The sequence below is a fragment of the Kryptolebias marmoratus genome, linkage group LG6 (genome assembly GCF_001649575.2).
Source record: "Kryptolebias marmoratus isolate JLee-2015 linkage group LG6, ASM164957v2, whole genome shotgun sequence".
Lineage (NCBI taxonomy): Eukaryota > Metazoa > Chordata > Actinopteri > Cyprinodontiformes > Rivulidae > Kryptolebias > Kryptolebias marmoratus.
This window is the reverse complement of record NC_051435.1, coordinates 24,294,481-24,313,892: the sequence shown is the minus strand read 5'-3', so window position 1 is coordinate 24,313,892 and position 19,412 is coordinate 24,294,481. Positions and strand designations below refer to the sequence as shown.

Here is a 19,412-nt window from a genome sequence, read left to right as displayed (position 1 = left end):
ACTTCACCCTCCTCTGTGTGGAACTCACTTCCTTTATCAGTAAGCACTGGACCTTTGCTACAATTTGTAAGAACAATCTCCCTGCTGACCTCCACAAATACTTACCTGTTACCTTCCTTTCCAGATCCGGTCCCGCTCCTATCCTACACTGTAAATAAAACCACTTACCTTATCTTGTCGTCTCCTGAGTCTGTTTGTTGCCAAGTTGCTCACCCTTGACTAATTCTGTGAAACCTGATAATAAAAATGACATGTGTGACCACAATTAGTTTCCACCACTTACAGTTAAACATTTTCTTCATTAGAACTTATACAAACTAAAAACTGAGCCTCAAACAAACTTCTGCTCTCTAAAAACTATATCTGTCTGCCTGTCTGAGGGATAGTGCTACGTATTCCCTCTGCTCCCCAGAAAAAAGGTGACGTATTCAGCAAGTTCTTATTTGTTATATTATTTAATACTGTCAAAAAAATAGAATTTTTAGGTTAATCTATGCAGATTTGTTTACCGTTTCTTGTCCAAAAAACCCTAAAAGACAAACAGTAAGAGGTTTTAACCTAGAGTTTCAACATAAATTTTGTAGATATTCTTAAAAAGAGCCAGGATCTGTCACAGCTTAGATTATGACAAAAGTAAATGTAAAACTACTACTACTACTTACTGGGATTTTTAGAAGTTGACATTTGTTTGATTTTTGGGCAGTAGCTTTATTAGTTCCACAAAAGATTTCTCAAAAAATATGTATTCGATGATCAAATTTTGCTAAAAGCAAAGATTATGAAAAGCTGTTCTTGCTCTAAATGTTCCTTTGCATAGATTTTTTTCCCCCATTCGTATCTTGTGATTCTCATGTTTTACATCCAGCACCTGTGGCCCAGTTTTATGTGAAGGCATATTTATTAATGTCTCAGTTTGGAACATGTGAGGTAAATAAAAAATAAAACTGGATGTGTAAATTTTTAAAAATGAGCTGCCCTTTGCTCTGCGTATCACTGATACACCAACATTTGACCCAGGAATGAATACAAAAGTTGCCTTGAAGGTACACTCTGTAATTTGGAGACTGTCTTTTATCTGGAAGCTGATTAAATAAAACCTTGATGACTCATCCTGCACTTGAGGCGTATACACTAACTCTACATCCAATAACATTCTTTCTTTTGTTTCCAGTGGAGTTGATGAGGTCTAGTGGGTGGAGCCTCATTTGGTCAAGAAAGGTCATTCGTCAGGGCTTGCCTGCAGTTTTAGTTAGAAGCTTTAATTACATACCTGGTTGGTTGGTTGGTTGGTTTTTATTTATTTATTTTCATTATCACCCACCACCGAAAGGCAAATGCATAAAAAAATGTGTCTGTTCATGTCTGTCTGTGACAAAAATGTGTATCCTATGAGTCACTGTGAATTTTAATAAATCTTTCAGAAACTGATCATTGGATGCACATCTACAGCCGATTAACTTTAGGAGTCTGCTGGTGTAGATTCTCAGTCATCCAGGCCATGGTAAAAATTCAAAAAAGGTTAAAAAACAAAAACAACTGGACTTCTATTCTGTAGTTCAAGACGTTTCGCTTCTCATCCGAGGAGCTTTCTCAATTCAGAAATAGAGAGTGTGGAGTTGAGCTTTTAAAGCTGAGATGTGATGTAAACTGGATAGCTTGCAAATTGTTCTCACTCTCCCAACAACAGAGGGTTGTGTCTCCTCTCAGATGTGCAGAAGACTGATTGTGGAGGTGCAGCGGGCTGCACTGTGATTAGTAGAGTTTCCCACATTTTATAATTAACCAGTTGCCAGGGCGCAAAGGGGGAGTCCAGCACACAATAAATGGACATACAAGCATTCTGTTAGTTAGAGCACTCAGAATATTTTGAAGAATGTGTTTGTTTGTCGCCTGTTTTAGTTTTAGTTTTAGTTTTATAACATTAATGTCACAGTTTCCCTGTTCCTGCCACGCCTCCTGGTCTCATGCCACTGCAATTATCCTGATCCTGTTCACCTGTGTCTGGAACTATTTAAACTCTTCCTCCACACTGAGTCAGTGCCAGATTATTGACCGATTCACCAAGTAGATGACCAGTGTTATTCCACAGTCCATGCCTGATTCCTCAATCCTGACCTTTTGTCTGACTCTCGACTAACGACCTTTGCCTCCTCCTTGCCTGATACCGCTACTGACTGTGATCCCTGGCTCTCGACCTTGTTTCTACTCACTGGACTTTTGCTTACTGGTTCATATCGATTTGGATTTGGCTTCTGCTCTCCCGGCTTTGACACTTCACCTGTTCCTGGACTCTCCCGTTAGCCTGCTCCCTGCTCCGAAAGACCTCCCTTTTTCTGCCCACAGTCTCAGGTGGTCTTACCTGCCTGGAGGTCTCTCCTGCTGCACGAAGAGCAGTTGTGTCTGTCTGATCTGAATCCAAACACACCAAGCTTTGTCAATTAATTCAATTAAAGATGGCTGCCAATGCTAATCAACAATAGCAACACTAAAGTAGCTATAACTGTCAATTTCACAGAAATTGAGCTAAAATTTATTGTGGTAGTAGATGCAAGTCGTTCACAACATACTCTGGGCGTTTCATCTTATGATCTCACATGTGTTTGTGTATAATTTTATTTTCAAGGATTGACTAAAAAAACTACAACTCTGCCACTTAACAGAATGATTTGAGTCTAAAAACAGCGGCCTATAAAATTTCCCTTTAAAGAATGCTATTTAAAATAAAAGTCATGTAAGTAAGAGTAAAAAAAAGAAAAATTAGCTGGGCGTGTGCTTACCAATTCTTTAAAAAAGTACTGGGGAAAATGTTTCGAGGAGCCTTGAAAATTTGATATCTTTTTCAGAGGTCTGTGTCTGAAAAACTTGCAAAATAACAAAGTTACCACACCAGAAACATTTCATATTGATAAACCAATATTACAAAAGTTTATTTGTAGTGAGGAATAAGAATTTCAAACATCAATTGGCTAAATGCACAAACATTGTACATTTTTACTCAACTATTATTACTTTTCTTAAAACTTACTGCAAATATTGGAACAGTTTTTCATAAGAAGGCTAATATCTGTTTATGTAAACATGGTAGTAGTTTTGTGCTTTTATTCAAATTAAATATGTACATTGTTCTCCTTTCAATAGAACAAGTAACTACATTTTTGTACTCAGATAAATGAGTGGGAGCAAAGAGGCTCATAGTTTAACAAATTTAGGAAAATACTCCATTGATAGACTGCAGCGTTTTTAAAAAGTATGCCATTTACACAACAGGTCTAAAACTAGTAGCCTTGGAGCTAATTATAACTCGAGTTTTCCCACATTTAAAATGGAATGATCAGTTTTACTATTGACCTAATCGATACACCCATGTAAAGTGCAATTGCTCTCCAAATCCAACAGAAAATTCACTGTGTTTTCCAACAAACTTCAGGCAAATTTTTGTAAAAGCAGAAAGTAGTTCTGCACATCTATTGAATCAAAAAGATAAACTCTAGTTTCCATGTTTATACATTCATGCTGTCATTACCCTGGGTTTTTCTTTTTGATGGAGGTGGATGGAAGCAGTTGTGGTGCACAAATATTTTTACACACACACACAAAACCTTTTACATACACACAAATATTTTTACACATGCACACATATTTTGAGACTATTTTCTCTCCATATATTAGGACGGCGGATTGTGCCAAAGTGAAGTTTTAATGCAATCTCGTGGCTTTTTTTACTTTTACTAATTGACAATTTATAATGTACTGTATGTGAATGTAATGTAATATGAACTGAACTGACTGTAAATTAATTTGAATCTGGATCTGAATTGTATTTTTGATTTGGATTTGTTTTTTTATAGATGCCTTTTGTTGTGAACAGGCACTGTAAGAATAAACTGAACCGAACTATTTATTGTGTTCACTGTTTTTAAGACATTAAGATTACAACTTAATACTTGAGTATTCTTAATATTATTTATTTTATTTTAATCATTTTCTTTTCTTATACAGAACTAAAAAGTTTTTTTTTATTATTGCCACTTAAAACAAGATAATTTAAATGCCACAGTGCAACATAAACTATTCCATGTTCTCGGGAGATAAAATGAGGAAACATAAAAAAACCCCTGTTTTATTTCACTTTTGAGGGTTAAGTAAATGTTGTGGCTCTTTGCAAATTTGATAAAATTCGCGACCATATGGTGTAAATGGTTGTTCTAGTTGTGAATGTTCCAGACTCATACAGAGAGCCCAATTAACTCGTTCATTTATTATTATTATTATTATTATTATTAATAATAATAATAATAATAATAATAATAATAATAATAATAATAATAATAATAATAATAACTTCCATGTAGTGTCTAGTAATTGTGCCACACCATGCATTAGTCAGACGGTCCCTGGCTGAAGAGTTGACGCTGGATGTCGGAGCGGCGGCAGCAGCTCACTCAGTCTGACGTTGCGGTCCCTCAGAGCGGCCACCGTCCGCCGAGCTGTAACGCTATGTGGCTCTGAACCGACGCACGGCGAGCCGGAGACGGAGCAGCAGCAGCAGCAGCAGCAGCAGCAGCCGCCAGTCTTCGTGGACATCTTCTTCGACAGCGACTTCTTTCCAAAAAGCAGACCGGGAATCCCGACTGGCTCGGATTTTCGCAGAGTGAATGAGAATAGGAGGTGATGCAGCAGCAGCAGCACACAGGAGGAGGAAAGCTCCTCTGTCACTTTACAGCCAGACACTTAGCATTAGCATTGCAGCTAGCTCCTCATCAAGCTGGGGCGCTTCTGAACTGGCTAGCTAAAATGTCAGCGGGGCTAAAGTTACACGCTGGGATATATCAATTGCCATCCTCGTTGTTTTTAATCAAAGCCTTACTCGCCACTTTAAACAGCAGTGTCTCGTTTTCCTCCCCGTGTTAGCAGGACAAGTTAGCCTCTTGCTCGTTAGCTAGCGTTCCGTGTTGAAGCTAATCAGCTCAACACAAGCTGGCACTGTCAGACAATTAACTCGGCTTTTCTGCGTGTGAGGACGCCGTTGGGCTGATGCTTTAAACTGGATAAACATGTCCGATAATACTTTGAATGCCTGAGAGGCTACTCGCTCGGTCCATCCTCTTTTTACATTTAGGATCAGCGCAGTCCAACATTTTCACCCAGCTGTCTTCTACGGCCGAAGTGAAGCCGAACAGCTTTCAAGTTCATCCTCATTCAGATTAAATATGTGTTAAATCCACACGCACACCGAATTAGAAGATTAAGACGTGAGTACAGTTGTGTTTGTCAGGATGTTTTCCCCCTTTTTAGCCCAGATTTCTTTTTTTTCTTTTTTTTTTTGTCGCCTCTGAATTGTTATTCCAGTCGACTCTGGTGGAATCGCGAAATGATGTAGGCTGATCTCACTATTCCCTTTCCCCCTTTTTCAAAAATTTATTTCTGAACTGAATCGCGGCTTGTGACATTGCAGTCTATACCGGACTGAGAGCACAAAATAAAAGCCGGATAAAGTGAGCTTCATTCTCAGTCCGGTCGGTGTTTCCAGTTTGCGCAGAGGGTCGTTCATCACACAGATATGGCCCTTGATACCTTTAAGCCTCTTGACAAATATGTTTCTCATTTTTCTCTTTGCTAAAGGATTAAGGATTATTTTGTGACAGCGATGACAGGACCGATCCGGAGGTGGTGTTATAATATTTTAGGGCTGTTAAAATCTCAGGCACAGAAGAGGATTGTTTGTTACTTTGATGTTTGGGGGTAAGGTTTGACAGATAAGATCCAATTTTCTGGAGTTGTCATCATGTGTGTTTTTTTTTTTTTTGTATTTTTGATTTTGGAATGAGCCTGTCAGGGAGTTCTTGGTGAGATGGGGGAGAAACAACTAAATTAAAGCCTGTAATGGTACTATTATCTGGTCAGAAAACTGTCCGGATAGTAGAAACTTTCTGACAATTTTCTAAATATTTGTCATTGACTTGCTAGTAACACACAACCTCTCTGTTTGTTTGTCATCTGGCCTTTTTTTTTCCAGATTCGTCATGACCTTTCCCTGGTTGACTGTTCACTTCTTCTCTGAGGTTCATCTGTCCTGTTTTGTTTGTGGACTTACCAAAGCCGGGATGAGATAATAGTCTACAATCCTACCTGTGGCACCTGTAACCCCCCCCCCACACACACACACACACACACACACTTGATTTTGGTTTTACTTCAGCGGTCAAACTATGACTACGCCGGCTCTACTGCCCCTGTCGGGCCGCAGGATACCCACTCTGTCGCCGGGTGCCTCCTCTTTCCCACACCACAGAGCGACGTTAAGGCTGTCAGAGAAGTTCATCCTCCTCCTTATTCTCAGTGCCTTCATCACGTTATGCTTCGGGGCCTTCTTTTTCCTCCCGGACAACTCCAAGCACAAGCGCTTTGACCTGGGCTTGGAGGATGTACTCATCCCACACATCGACTCACCCAAAGAGGGGAAGCACGGTTCGGGACAGGTGATCATACACGGACAAGGAGGACATGATGAGAACAGACACAGGTAAGGACTGAAAGGACAGCTGCAAACAGTCTCATGTCTTTTAAAAGTTTTCTTTTTTGTCGTCTCATGTTCTTGTATTTCCTGTAGGCCCTTAAGGCAGGTGTACTGATACTGGTTGCAGTAGCCTGTTGTGACAGCCTGTAGGTGTGGTAGTGTAAAGCGAAGCACACTCGATTGAACATTTAGATACACGTCAGCACAGGTGTTACTTCCTCCCTCGTGTCTCTCATTCCTCAGAGCATCTGCCTTCTGCTCTGAATGCTTCCACCTTTTGTTTGTCCTCTGGTTTTTAATTGTTAAGCACCTTAACAGCAGATATTTTATCACCTTGTCCCCATTTCTGCGGTGCTGTCCCTTGAGGCAGAACTTGTTTAATTGGACAAGTTGGAATCTTTCGGGCTGCTTCAAAAAATAAATTAATAAGTGTTTAAACAGGCTTGTAAATTAGTGCTTGCGAGGAGCTCGTACAGCTAACGCATCGTCTGCAAACACATACAGCACCAGATTGAAAACAGCGTGGGACAAAGGTCACTCAGAGACAACTCTGACATATACGTCTACAAGGTAGTGAACAATCAAAAACGTCATTGTAGATTCCTCAAAAACGGTGAGTTTTGTTCCAGGAAAAAAAAATCTGTAAAGACAAAACAACCCAGTTCACAAGAAAATAATTTTTTTTTATTTGTAGAAATTGTGTTTTTTGGACTGTGATAATGGTGTTCTTTGTAACAACTATTTCAAATTGAATCCTCAAGCTGTAGCATGATATCAAAGTAATGATTTACAATAAAAAAAAAATTAGAACTATGCCAAATGATGTTCTAACCACCTGTCCAGGTTGCAGAGTATCAAATATGAACTACCAACTCAGGAACCAGACCTCCACTGCATTCAAATATTGATTCAGAGAAACCAAAAAACTACAAACTGTTTGTCAAAGATGGGCAAGAAGAAAGCCCCACAGAAACAGAGGACCACTCCGTTAGCAGTGCAGTTCACAATGTTGCTGATAAAATTTAGGAAATAGTTTTCAACGCCATGTAGTCATACTCTTGTGCATCTTAAATAGCTTCATCTCATGCTGTGGTCAAAAATTGGTGTGAAATGATAACCGAGCGCTGATATTTGCTGCTTTTCTCAACACGTCTTCATTTCTAACAGCAGCCAAGCTGAACACGATTGACCTCTTTCCTTTTTAGTTCTGGTCTCATTGGTGCATGTGGGATAGATCGTACAAAAATATTTTTGCATAATTGTTTAAAAAAGAATTTGTCATTTGGTTTGTCTGCAGTCAGTGGCTGTTTTTTGGCTCATTCTCACTCATTATTCACATCTTTTAGCCAGTTCGTCTTGCAATATTTGAAATGCATCGGGTTGGAGAAGTTTTCTGTTTGTCTTACGTTTAATGTAATTTTTTGATGACAGAAGATATTGATAAAGTAGATTCTCAGATATAATGTAAATGTTGTGCAGAGTTTTGCAGCATCACACAAATGTTTAACCTGTAATGCAAAATCTTTCAGTAATGTTCATTTAATGTAAGTTGCCGTGCAGAATGCAGGAAGAAAGTAAAAAAAAAAAAAAATACAAGACGACAGACCAACTTATGCCATGGAGAGCACTCTTGTCATGTCTCCTCCTCCTTCTCTGTATGCGCTCCTGCATCCTAGTAAATTACAGACAGGTTTGACATGAACACGAACACACTGACATACCTGAGTATTAGGAGCTGCAGAGTCATGGTAAACAAGCTACATATTGAATATCACTATATTTAGAATAAACACTCAAGTTGGAAGTTCTCTGTTTATTCTAATGGAACTAAAGACTGCCATAAGATCTGCAGTTCCCCCAGTGTGTGTAAGTCCACCTTGTGTGAACTTGGTCAAGGACAATTGTCCCCACAAAGTTTATACACCGACCTTCAGGTACTATAATATTTTTTTAAAAATTAGTTTTAATATTGTGTTAGACATAAGTTCTTTGAATCACAAAACTCATCAGACATAATTGTAAAACTAAAATTATATTAGGTCATTAGTTTTTGGAATGTTTGGGGAAAATTGTTAAAAGCAATGTATGGACCATTTTCACAGTGGAGGCCACTAATGCCCCTTTTCCACCGGCTCTAAAGGTCCCAGCTCCACTCTACTCAGCTTGCTTTGCGCGGATTTCCACCGGCATTTTTTCGAGGCTGGTTCCTGCTTTTTTGATCCCTGCTTTGGAGTACGGCCAGCGGGCCGGCCCTGCTTTCGTGGGTGACGCAAGCTTAACTCCTGTTCACTCATTAATCGTGGGTGTGGTCAGATTCAAGCATAAAGAGTGAAGAAAACAGCGATAGACAATTTTGGAACGGTAGCGAAGTAATAGGACTATAAACAACAGCGTTAGTTTACCCTGCAACGTTTATGCCGTCTGTCCTCCAGCTGAAGGCGCTGTAAAGCCTGAAATCTCCGTCGGATAACAGCTGTCCTACTCCGTGCAACAATCGCGGCATCCAGAGCATTTCTTCCACTGCGCCTCTCTTCCTGAAGTCTCAGGAGAATCCCCATAAGTTTAAAAAACAGCAAAACACAGGGCCAACGTTGTTCATAGTGCTTCCATTGTCTGCACAAATGACGCCAAGTTTCGGTAGCGCAATGATTTGAATCAGTGTGTCAATAACAGGCTTCTGCAGAACATGAACAGGTAATTTAACCACTGAATCAGATGTGTTAGAGCAGAGAAACAAGTAAAACATGCAGGATAGTGGCACTTGCGGACCAGGGTTGCCTATTCCTGTTTTAGAATATGAAGCATGAACACAACTTCTGTAGCCAGGTTGGGATTTGTGATCATTTCTCTTCATGATAGCAGCATATCTGGGTCCTAGGTGGAGCATCAGGGAATTGATGGCGGCGCATTCATGACATGGGGGTCACATGCTCCGGTGTGGCTTTGTCGTCAAGAATTTCAATCACGTCTGGCCATGCTGGCCTCATGCCTAGTCTGTGACTGTAATCATGACAAGGTTATGGAAACAACCTAGAGCAGACATGGTACTTGTAACTTCGTTCCAGCGTGGGGTGATTATCTATCATATAGCTGCGTCCTGACAGAGCCTGAAAGTCGTGCCCGGCCAGGCACACAGAGTGGTGAGGGTGCACGAGATCGTCTCAGGAAAAAGGGCAGGACGAACCTATTTGATGAGTACTAAGAGCTCAGCAGCAGCATGATTGCTGTCACACTGAAGGAAGTTTTCTAAATTTGCTGAAATCCAGCCACGTTCTAATAGACCGTGGAGCATGTAGGGGGAATCGTTATCCAGGATGAAAGGGGCCTAAAGCCTTTTGCTGTTTGGGAGGCTGTGCTTTTAAAATAACATCATTATTGGTGTCTATTGACTCAGTCGGTTTAAAGATGTTTTTGTTTTTCCGCAGATGGCAGTTCACCCCCCCCCGCCCACCCCAACATTTATCACTCGTCAAACTTTCCAGTTCATGTCATTTTTTCTTCTTCTTTGACCTCAGCTATATTATAGGTTTTATCCAGATTACAACAGTTGTTGGCAGGTTAAGAATTGCTACTGTCTGCTGTTTGATGACCAGTCAGAGAAATTGGTTGTTTGATGGCAATTTCACTTCAGAAAGTTTGACATTACTGTCTGTGAACATGATTGCTATGCTGTTGTAGTGCAGTCTTTTAAGGTGCAAGTGTTAAATTGTTTGAAAAGGCATCATCTTCTTCTGACATTGATGTTGTTGACTCATGTTTAAAGTACGTTCATCACAGTGATGATCCTTTTCTTTTTTTCATTTCCTTTATTTAACCAGATAAAAAACCCATTGAGATCATGATCTCTTTTACAAGGGTGAAATGGCCAAGAGATCAGTAGCACACATCATAAAACGATCAAATACAAGTAACAATATAGGATAAAACATACAATTATTTTACCCCATACACGGTTTTCAAGTTAAAGTGCGTATTAGAGATTTTTTAAGTGACAATGGTCAAAAGCACCAGCAATAGTTAAAAACACAAAGTTCAAAGGTCTCACTGACTTTGCCTTTGAGGAAAGAACAAAAAGCTCCAAAAGAAATGAGGTCTGGCAATTTCAGATCAGCCTGTAGGGTGTTCCATGCCGAGGGGGCTGCAAAGCTGAACACCCTTTCCCTTAATTCAGTTCTGACACAAAGAACTGATAGATGGACAACACTGTTAAAGCAGAAGGTATATAATGGCTGTTCGTTCTTTGTATAAAAGTGCACAAGTGAACTGGAACTAAGCCCAATAGTGCCTTGTAGATTAGAGTCATCCAGTGTATGTATCTGCGTGCACTCAGAGAAGACCAGCCAGATTTAGAGTACAGCTCACACTGATGAGTGAGGTGGCTGCAAGCAGTGATGAACTTCAGGGCACGGTGGTAGATGGTGTCCAAGGACTGGAGACATTTGGATGTGGCACTCATGTAGAGCACATTACCATAATCAAGAAAAGGCAAAAAGTGGCTGATAATAAGATCCTCCTAACTCTTGAGTGAGAAAAAAGATTTATTTTTATAATAAAAACCCAGGTTCAGTTTAAGTTTGGCTGCCATATTAGCAATGGGAGATTTAAACCACAGCTGACAATCAAGAAAAAAATAATTTATAATAATTTGAAACCAACTTTTCTTGAGGGGTTATAATTGGGATATTCCCTGGTAGCTCCCTTTTATGAGAACATACCATAAGCTTGGTTTTAACTGCATTTAAAACCAGTTCAAGTTTTTGCCGACAAGACTGAACAACATTTCACAAATTATTACACAGATCATTGATGTAAAATGAAAATAAAACTGAACCAGGAAAATGCACGATTCGATTAACCAATGTGATATAAGGTATTTATTTACCAGTAGGCTATTATTGGCTACTTCAAATTCTTCTAACAAGTCAATAAAAAGTGAGATGCAATATTCTTTACTATTCAGAGCCTGTATTCATTCATTCATTCATTCAGAACATTAAGAACTGTTGTAGCAGTGTTGTGCTGTTTTCTAAAACCTGACGGAAATGAAGATAACATTTTATGTGACTTAGAGAAGCCTTTCGAACAATTTAGCTAAAACAGATAATTTAGAAATTGGTCTGCACTTGTTTACATGTCTGGGTTCACATCCTTTTTAACAAAGGGAGAACTTTAGCCACTTTCCAAACTTTAGAGATTTTATTTGTGCTAAGGCTCAGATGAAAACTTTCATCAAAAAAAAATATCAGCAGCGAGTTTTAGAAAAAAAAAAGGGTGCAATTTTGTCAGGCCCAGCTGCTTTGCCCGTGTCTAGCCTCTTTAAAGCATTCTTAACTTCGAAGGCAGACACAGATACAACTCAAAAGGGCAGCTGATAGGCCCACTCACCAGCAGCCGAGTCAAGGGTGCATTTACACCAGCCAAGTCTGCGTTTGTCAGCTCTGAATGTAAAGATTCAAACAGGGAACCAGCAGAAATAAAATGATCATTAAAACAACCGAGTACAGATGTCCTACAGGACAGGGTGCCAGTTGTAATTAAAAAGCTTGTCATTATGTGGCTAGAAGACGATTTAATGATTTGCCAAAATGTTGTTAGGGTGATGTAAACTTTTTTTAAGATTCGGTGAAGTAATAATTAGACTTAGCTTTCATTATAAGGGAGGCACATTTATTCAGAAGCTGCCTAAAGCTGAGACAATCTGACGCAGCTTCAGTTTCTCTGGCCCTTTCCCAAATGATGTCTGTCTCTTTGAGGCGATTTCCCATTTCAGAAGGAAATGGTTTTTTTTCAGCCCTTCACCCTATATTTTTGAAAGGGAGCATGTGTGTTGATTGTGTGATGATCTGTATGTTTGAGATAAGAAGCTTTTCCCAAGCGAGTTGTTTTTCTTTTCCGCTGGAATGTAAAAAAGAAAATACAAACCCCCCCCAACCTTTTTACACTCCATTTCTCAATATAGATTTTAGTGTTAAGGCTGCAAATAATCTGGTGTTAGCCCTTACTGCTTTGCCACTTATTGTTAGTGTTTCTGGGCTGAAAGTTTTCTTTGTTGTTATTACATGGTCATGAATCAGCATTACAGCTGAACAAATTTGTGTTCTGTATAGCTTAGGCAAACATCTTAGTGCACTCATTTGTCATATTTAGTCTGATTTTTAGGTATAATTTCTGTGTTGTAATGCTTCATTTGGCTGTCAGCAGCAAAAAAAAATCTTGGTTGTTTTTGTGTGTGATTATTTAGGTGTAACAGCCGCCAAAATAATTAGGAGTCAGCTGGAACATACAGTTTTCTCTCCCACAGACACAAGTGCTAAGACAATTCGGCAACCAAAGCTGGGTAGATGGTCTGATTTCATAACATGGATGACCCGAAGCCTTTAACATTTGAGGCTGTGTTTAAAATATCTTCTAAAACATAACAATTTCCTGGAAAAATTAGTTTTTGGCCCATAAAAAAATAATACCACGAAATAAACTACGATTCAACCTTTATCTGTTGTTAAACTGATAAACTTTTAAACTGTTATTTGAATATTTGCCACCCACCATACACACTCAATGAGCTCAGATACATACAAGTATGACCAAAGTGCAGTCATTCCCATTTTTCCTTTTTTTTTTTGTTGCTTACACAGTGTTATTGCGATGACACTAGTTATATTATTAGCAAACTGCTTCTTATGCAGCTAAAAAATAAATATACACAGGTGAACTAAGCAATTACAACATGGTTTTGAACAAAAATAATTTCTTCACACGTGAGAGAGAGCAACACTGATATAAACAATTTTTATCACTTTTATCTAAGAAGACCTAATGTTAGCAGTCCCTTTATGATTTAGGATTTGTAACTATTTATCTTTTTGTTTTAAAATTGAGCTTGTTCATATAGTTGAAATAAAGACGTGCCTCTGAAAAGAAGTTGGGGGTACACATGTACGCCTTTGTCTCAGTGGTTAGAGCAGTCATCCTCCAATGACTGAGTTGGAGGTTTGATTCCTGGCAGCAGTCACACGTCGAAGTGTCCCTGGGCAAGATACTGAACCCCTCATTGCCTCTGATGTGTCCCATCGGTGTATGAATGGAGTTTAAAGCACTGATTAGACTCTATAATATAGATTAGCTTTGTAGAGATGCAGTAGAGTGGTGTATGAATGTGTGTGTGGATGGGTAAATGATGGCACAGATTGTGCTGTAAAGCACTTTGAGTAGCCTGGTTGGCTAGATCCTTCTGTTTCACCAGTTCAGTGAATCAGTGTGGAGGAAAGTACAGGGGTAGTTTTCATTTTGTAATCCTTTCAAAATTAAATTACAGTGACAGAAACAGAAGTGAATTTAATTTTTTTTTTGGTGGATGTTTTGCTGAACATTGCACCCCTGCCAGTAAAAGCACCTTGTTGGTTAGGAAACAGCTTAGTGCATTTCTTTCACCTTGTGATAGTGTTAGCAGTGCATTACTACCAATTGCCAGTTGGAAAGAAAACGGCTGTGTTAACTATTCGTATTTGTATACTTTTATAACTGTTTGAATATTTAGAAATCATTGCCTATTTCTAGTAACCAAAGTAAGACATCTGTGACAGACGTACACTAAAATAAGTTGGATCAATAAGTGCATTTGTGAGTTCTTATCATAGGAGATTACTGATTTTCATTCTGCTGCTGATTCAAGTTGTACAGGTTTGTGGTCCTTTTCTCCTGTAGTTCATTAAATGACTCAGAAATGGATGGCCATTTTCAGGTGTTAGTACACATATTTCAGCAGGTTTGGCTCTCAAGTCAGTTCAGTTTATTGATATAGTGCCAATTCACAACAAAAATCATTTCAGAGCACTGTCCAAAAAAAGTTTAGGTCACAAATCCAATTCAGATCCCGATTCAAATCCAATTACAGTCAGCTCATTTCCTTTTATAATACATTTACATGCAGTGCATTCTAAAATGCCAATTAGTAAAAGTTATCTTTAAGGAAGTCAGCAAATTGTGTTGAATCTTCACTTTGTTGCAATCTTCAATGAGCAGCACATAGGTGACCGTGGTAAATAATTACTGTTTTTAAAGAAAGAGACATTTTTCCTAAACAAACATTCAGTAAATTACTGAAAAAGAATTTGACTTTTTAAACTGACCTTGTTACTTTGGTGGCAGTCATATTCTGAGTCTTGTTTTAAGTGGCTTATATACTAGTTTTGAAATCAGAATTACAGGATATTTAATCAAAATAATTTCTTTAAAAAAGGTAAAAAATGAATGAGCATTTATTTTGTTACATACAAAGCAGGACAGAGACTCTCAATAAAAGGCTAAAACCATCTTGTCTGGCTTCTTGTCCATTCTGGACCTGTGACCAAGTTAATAGGACTAAGTTGTCTCAGTTTGCAACTCCTACAGAGGCTTGATATGTTACCACAACCACCAGGATTTGTTTCAGTGGTGTAGAGCCTCATTTTCAATGCTTCAAATATAATTCTCATAAGCAAAAGAAGAGTAATAACTAAACTTCCGCCGTGCTGAGTTGTCTGGAGTGTAGGGGAATGCTGGGTCATTATTGACTGCAAAGCTAGCGGACCAGAAAATGGCACTTTAAATAAGCATCGAGTGTAAAACAAGGTTGATGCTTTGCAAAAGAGCTGCTGAGAGGGCAAGCTCGTGTTAGAATTTAAAATTAGCTGTTCTACACAGAGTTGGGGGTTGCTAGATGATCGAAGATAATTCTGTACATAGCAACATTACAGCAGTATATTATTGCAGGAGCACAGCTAGTAAATGACACAATACACAGAACACAGCAGACCTGAACCCCACAGTAATCAGCACTAAAACAGTGATTCTCTGTGCTGTACTCAGCAAGACATGGCTTCTCTGCTGCTCGCACTCTCTCAGTAGGGCTGGGCAGAAAGGCCCTGAAACGATCAGATATGTCAGGCCTTTAAACAGGATAGTAGGACATAAAATATTTCGGTGTTTTCTACAAATATTTACTAAAATAAAACTAATAGTTGTGGACAAATTTGTGAACTATAAAGACTCCTTTTTTGCCTTCCTAAACTTAACAATTTTTTAAATATGCAGCAAACAACCATCTAGAATTAGTTTTTTCCCTTTTCTCCAGAGAAACAAAACCTATTTCAAGTCACAAGGTGGACACCCTTCCCTCTTGAACTGTGAAATTTATAACATTGTCCGTTTTTTTTTTTTTTTCTGCTTTAGCTGCCAGCTAAAGTGTTATCGGAGCGCACTTCCTCAAAATGATTTGTGCTTGCCTGCCTGAGTGGCTGGCAGAGTTCTTAGAGTTTCCAGCTGCAGCGAGAATTTGGCAAAAAGGGGAGTGGGGTATTTTCCTCATTCTGGTGGAGCTGTATATTTTCCAAAAGCAGAGGCTTACAGCTGTAGTTTTTGGCTTACGGCCAGCATATTGATTTCTTATAAATCTTAACATTAGGGCACATTGTAACTTGTCCGATAAAACCTTGAAATATTAATGGAGGGTTTTAATAGTCCTCATGGTGCAAAAAAGGTGTTTTAGTGGATTTACTAAGTTTTAAATAAGGTAGGCCCTTTTGAAAAGTGACTGACATGTCTTTATTCACTTGTCCATTTTGACTCTGTGTTTTGGTCTGTTCTGGAAAAATCAGTTCATGCTAAATTCAATATAAAACCATTTTTTTGAATTTACGTTCAAAGCATTTTGTATGTGAACCCATCCTAATTAGTCCAGGGTCAAAAGATTGAGCGTAACCTCCTCATTAACACCAACTCCCTTGAAAAAACAGATTTGCTCTGTGTAACGGATTTCCTGTCATTTGTCTTGTTTTGTTTCCATCTTTTTCATGTGGCCATCATGTTTTCTCTGGTACACACAGCTACAACCCCTCAGACTGGCTAAAGATCTGTGTGTGTGTGTGTGAGCAGTTATGTCTGACACAGATTGCAAGCCTTTGTACCCTAATAGACCACTTTGCAACATTTCATTCGTTACATCATTTGATGTCAAATAATACATGTTTAAAGAATTGTATAGAAATGAAACTGCCAAAATTTAAGTTTTTAAAGAAAAACTTGCATGATTTTGCAGTTTGTCTTCTACAGAAGTGCTGATTTGGTTTCTCTCTAAGCCAACAAGAAGTCTCAGAGAAATTTGTTTAAATTACTAAAACTGTCAGTGCTATTGAGATTTTTACAAGGTTTTTTTTTTACTTTAAAGTCTTCCTGAATTATGAAGCAAGCCAACTAATAATAGTTTCTTTACAAAAGGCAGAATATCATCCTAATGACACCTATTTCACTAACATGCCATCCTTTCGTACCTTGTCTGTTTTTATTTTGCAGATATAAAGTTTAACAAAAAGATCAGGTTTTATGAAGGTAACACAAAGTTGAAGATAAAAATTCACTGAATCAGTTTCAGGTTTCAAAGATAGTAACATATTATAAATTCATATCTACGGTGCCAATAAAAGTAATCACCTTTTTAGATGTTTTATGCTTTTATTGCTGTCATAACTCAGTCCTGGTCAAATTTTATTTACCTTTTTTACAAAAAAAGAAAACCCAACAAAAAACAACCCATCAATATTAAAGTGAAATCAAGTTTCTACAGCATGATATCAATTAAATAAGAACATGTAATGCAAAATGAGTGACTGCATAAATATTCACCCCCTTCAAAGTGACTGTCCTAATTCAACTCAGAGAAAAGGTTATTAAAAAGTAGAAGTCAGGGGCTGAATACTAAAGGATTTCCAAGCCCCTAAACGTCCCCAGGAGTTCTGTTAAATCTATTGTGAAGAAATGGAAGGAATATGGAAAATGTGTAAAACTACCAAGAGCAGGTCGTCCTCACAAACTGAGTGACCGTGAAGAAGAAGGTTAGTGAGAGAGACCACCAAGACACCTTTGGCAAACAGAAAACTACTGTTGAAGAAAATGTTAAAGACAAATATTGTTATGCCACAAAACAGTAGTAACTGTGTGTTTGGTTTAAATGTTGCAGTAGGGTAATTTTATCTCTCCAAGATAACGTGACTCTGACATTTTAATCTTCTACAAATACATTTATAGATATTAAAAATTGCAATGACTAATCTTAAAATTGATGATTGTAAGATTTTTTTTTTTTTTTTTTTGCTACGGGATTTAAGAGAGAAATCAGTTTGCTTAAGAAAAGCGATTGTTTTTAAAGCCGATGTGCTTCTTTGGGTTTTTGGATCAAATTGTGTATTGGCTCTGAGGCAGCAGCATAAAATGATTAGTCTTTGTCAATAGTTTAATTTATATGGAGCAGTTAGAAACTTAGACAATAGATCTTGTCCAGTTTCCAGCATAATAATGTTTTGCTATCGGCTAGGAGGAAAAAGACAAAAACATTCTTAATAAAACTTAAATTATTAATTTGTCATAATGTTTACAGGGCTTTTCACAAGGATACGAAGAAGCCACCTCCTAAGGAAGCAATACTTAGTTCCAACTCACATTTTTAATTAAAAGGACATTATTTCATTATACTAATCTAATTGAATATGTACCATAGTTGTTTTTTGATGTCACTGCGTGTTTGTCAGGCATAGCTGCATCTCTGACTCGAAAACAGTAAAGGGAGGAGAAGGATTGCAATAATTTATGAATAAAGTTGAGCAAGAGAAGTCTGGAGTGTTGCTTGTTGGGTGGCATATGAACTGCATGTGTCTTTACCATTTCAACCATATAGATCAGGGAAAAAATAAGCAAGCAAGCTCAAGTCATGTTAGATGGTGTTTTTGTGTGGTTATGTCAGATTGTGTAAGACAGTGTGTGAAACATCACTTGTGCCCACTGGGATGGTGCCTCTCTCTGTCTCCCATTTATCATCACTCTGGAGTGCAGCAGTTGTGACAAGACCTCTTGAAATCCAGACAAAAAAAAAAGATAATTGGGTTAGAACGGGTTGCAGAAGTGCAGCACAGTAGTTTCTTGGAGAGACAGGAAGATATGGAAACATACCAGAAGACATGAAACTAAATTCAATCTCAAACAGTGAAGAGAAGAGAGGACTTTTTTTGTCTTTCTTAAAAGTTAATGTAACCGTGGTTAAGTAAAAAGCTCCACAATGACTCCCTGTCAGTTAGAGCGATTAGGTGAATGTGGCATCAACTTTAAAACTTGAGCCTTAGGTTTTCAGGGCTCAAATTTAGGATTAACTTTTCTAAAATACGCAGTGATACAGCAGAATAAGCATCGCTAGTCTCACTATCCTGGTAACAAAGGTGTCTTGCACCAGAGTTTTTGGATATACTGTTTTATAGACTTGATCTAGAATACAGGATCTTAGTTTGTTCAGATTCGTTTTAAGTGTTTTTGTCAGTTTAACATTCTGAGGCACCATAGATGAAATGGAAGAAAAAGTTATCTTTTTACTAAAATATATTTGTTTGACAATATTAAAAAACAGAAAAACAGTGCTAACTATCACCCAAATATTTGGTGTTTTAACACTCATGCTATCACACTCCTTTCTACTGTTAAATCTATCTCCTAGCATAGCCACCAAATGTGTTACAGTTTGTGCTTCAGGGCCAGACTGTGTTACCTACCTATACTTGTTGTGGGTGTGTTAATGTGTTATGTTGTTAGATATTTTAGTATCTTGGTTATTTGGCTCTGTCATGTACTTGCGACCTGTCCAGGGTAGTGCTGGGCGATATGGAAAAAATCCTATATCAATATATGGATAATTTTATATCACGATAACGATATATATCACGATATACCCCAATTACGTACGTTGTCAGTTATTCTCTGAAAAATATGAAAAAATAATCTCATTTCTTACTTTTTTCAAGCTTTATTTCGAAGTGACATTTAACTGAACTTTCACAAATGAGATCTGCTGCATTTTAGTGCAGCAATATATATGTAC

The 19,412-nt window shown here is 38.1% G+C and overlaps 1 protein-coding gene across 2 annotated transcripts in view; it reads left to right on the top strand.

Annotated features, from left to right (window-relative positions):
* The first annotated feature begins 4,436 nt into the window (after positions 1-4,436).
* Positions 4,437-19,412, top strand: part of man1a2 (mannosidase, alpha, class 1A, member 2) — a 132,038-nt gene continuing 117,062 nt past the window's right edge. The window contains exons 1-2 of one of the 2 annotated variants that reach the window (XM_017436035.3): positions 4,437-4,668; positions 6,017-6,523. In XM_017436035.3, the coding sequence (XP_017291524.1) occupies positions 6,210-6,523 (314 nt within the window). In that variant the 5' untranslated portion in view covers positions 4,437-4,668; positions 6,017-6,209. Of the gene's footprint in view, positions 4,669-4,743; positions 5,253-6,016; positions 6,524-19,412 lie in introns of those variants that run through there. The other variant, XM_037976071.1, reaches the window with a different exon arrangement.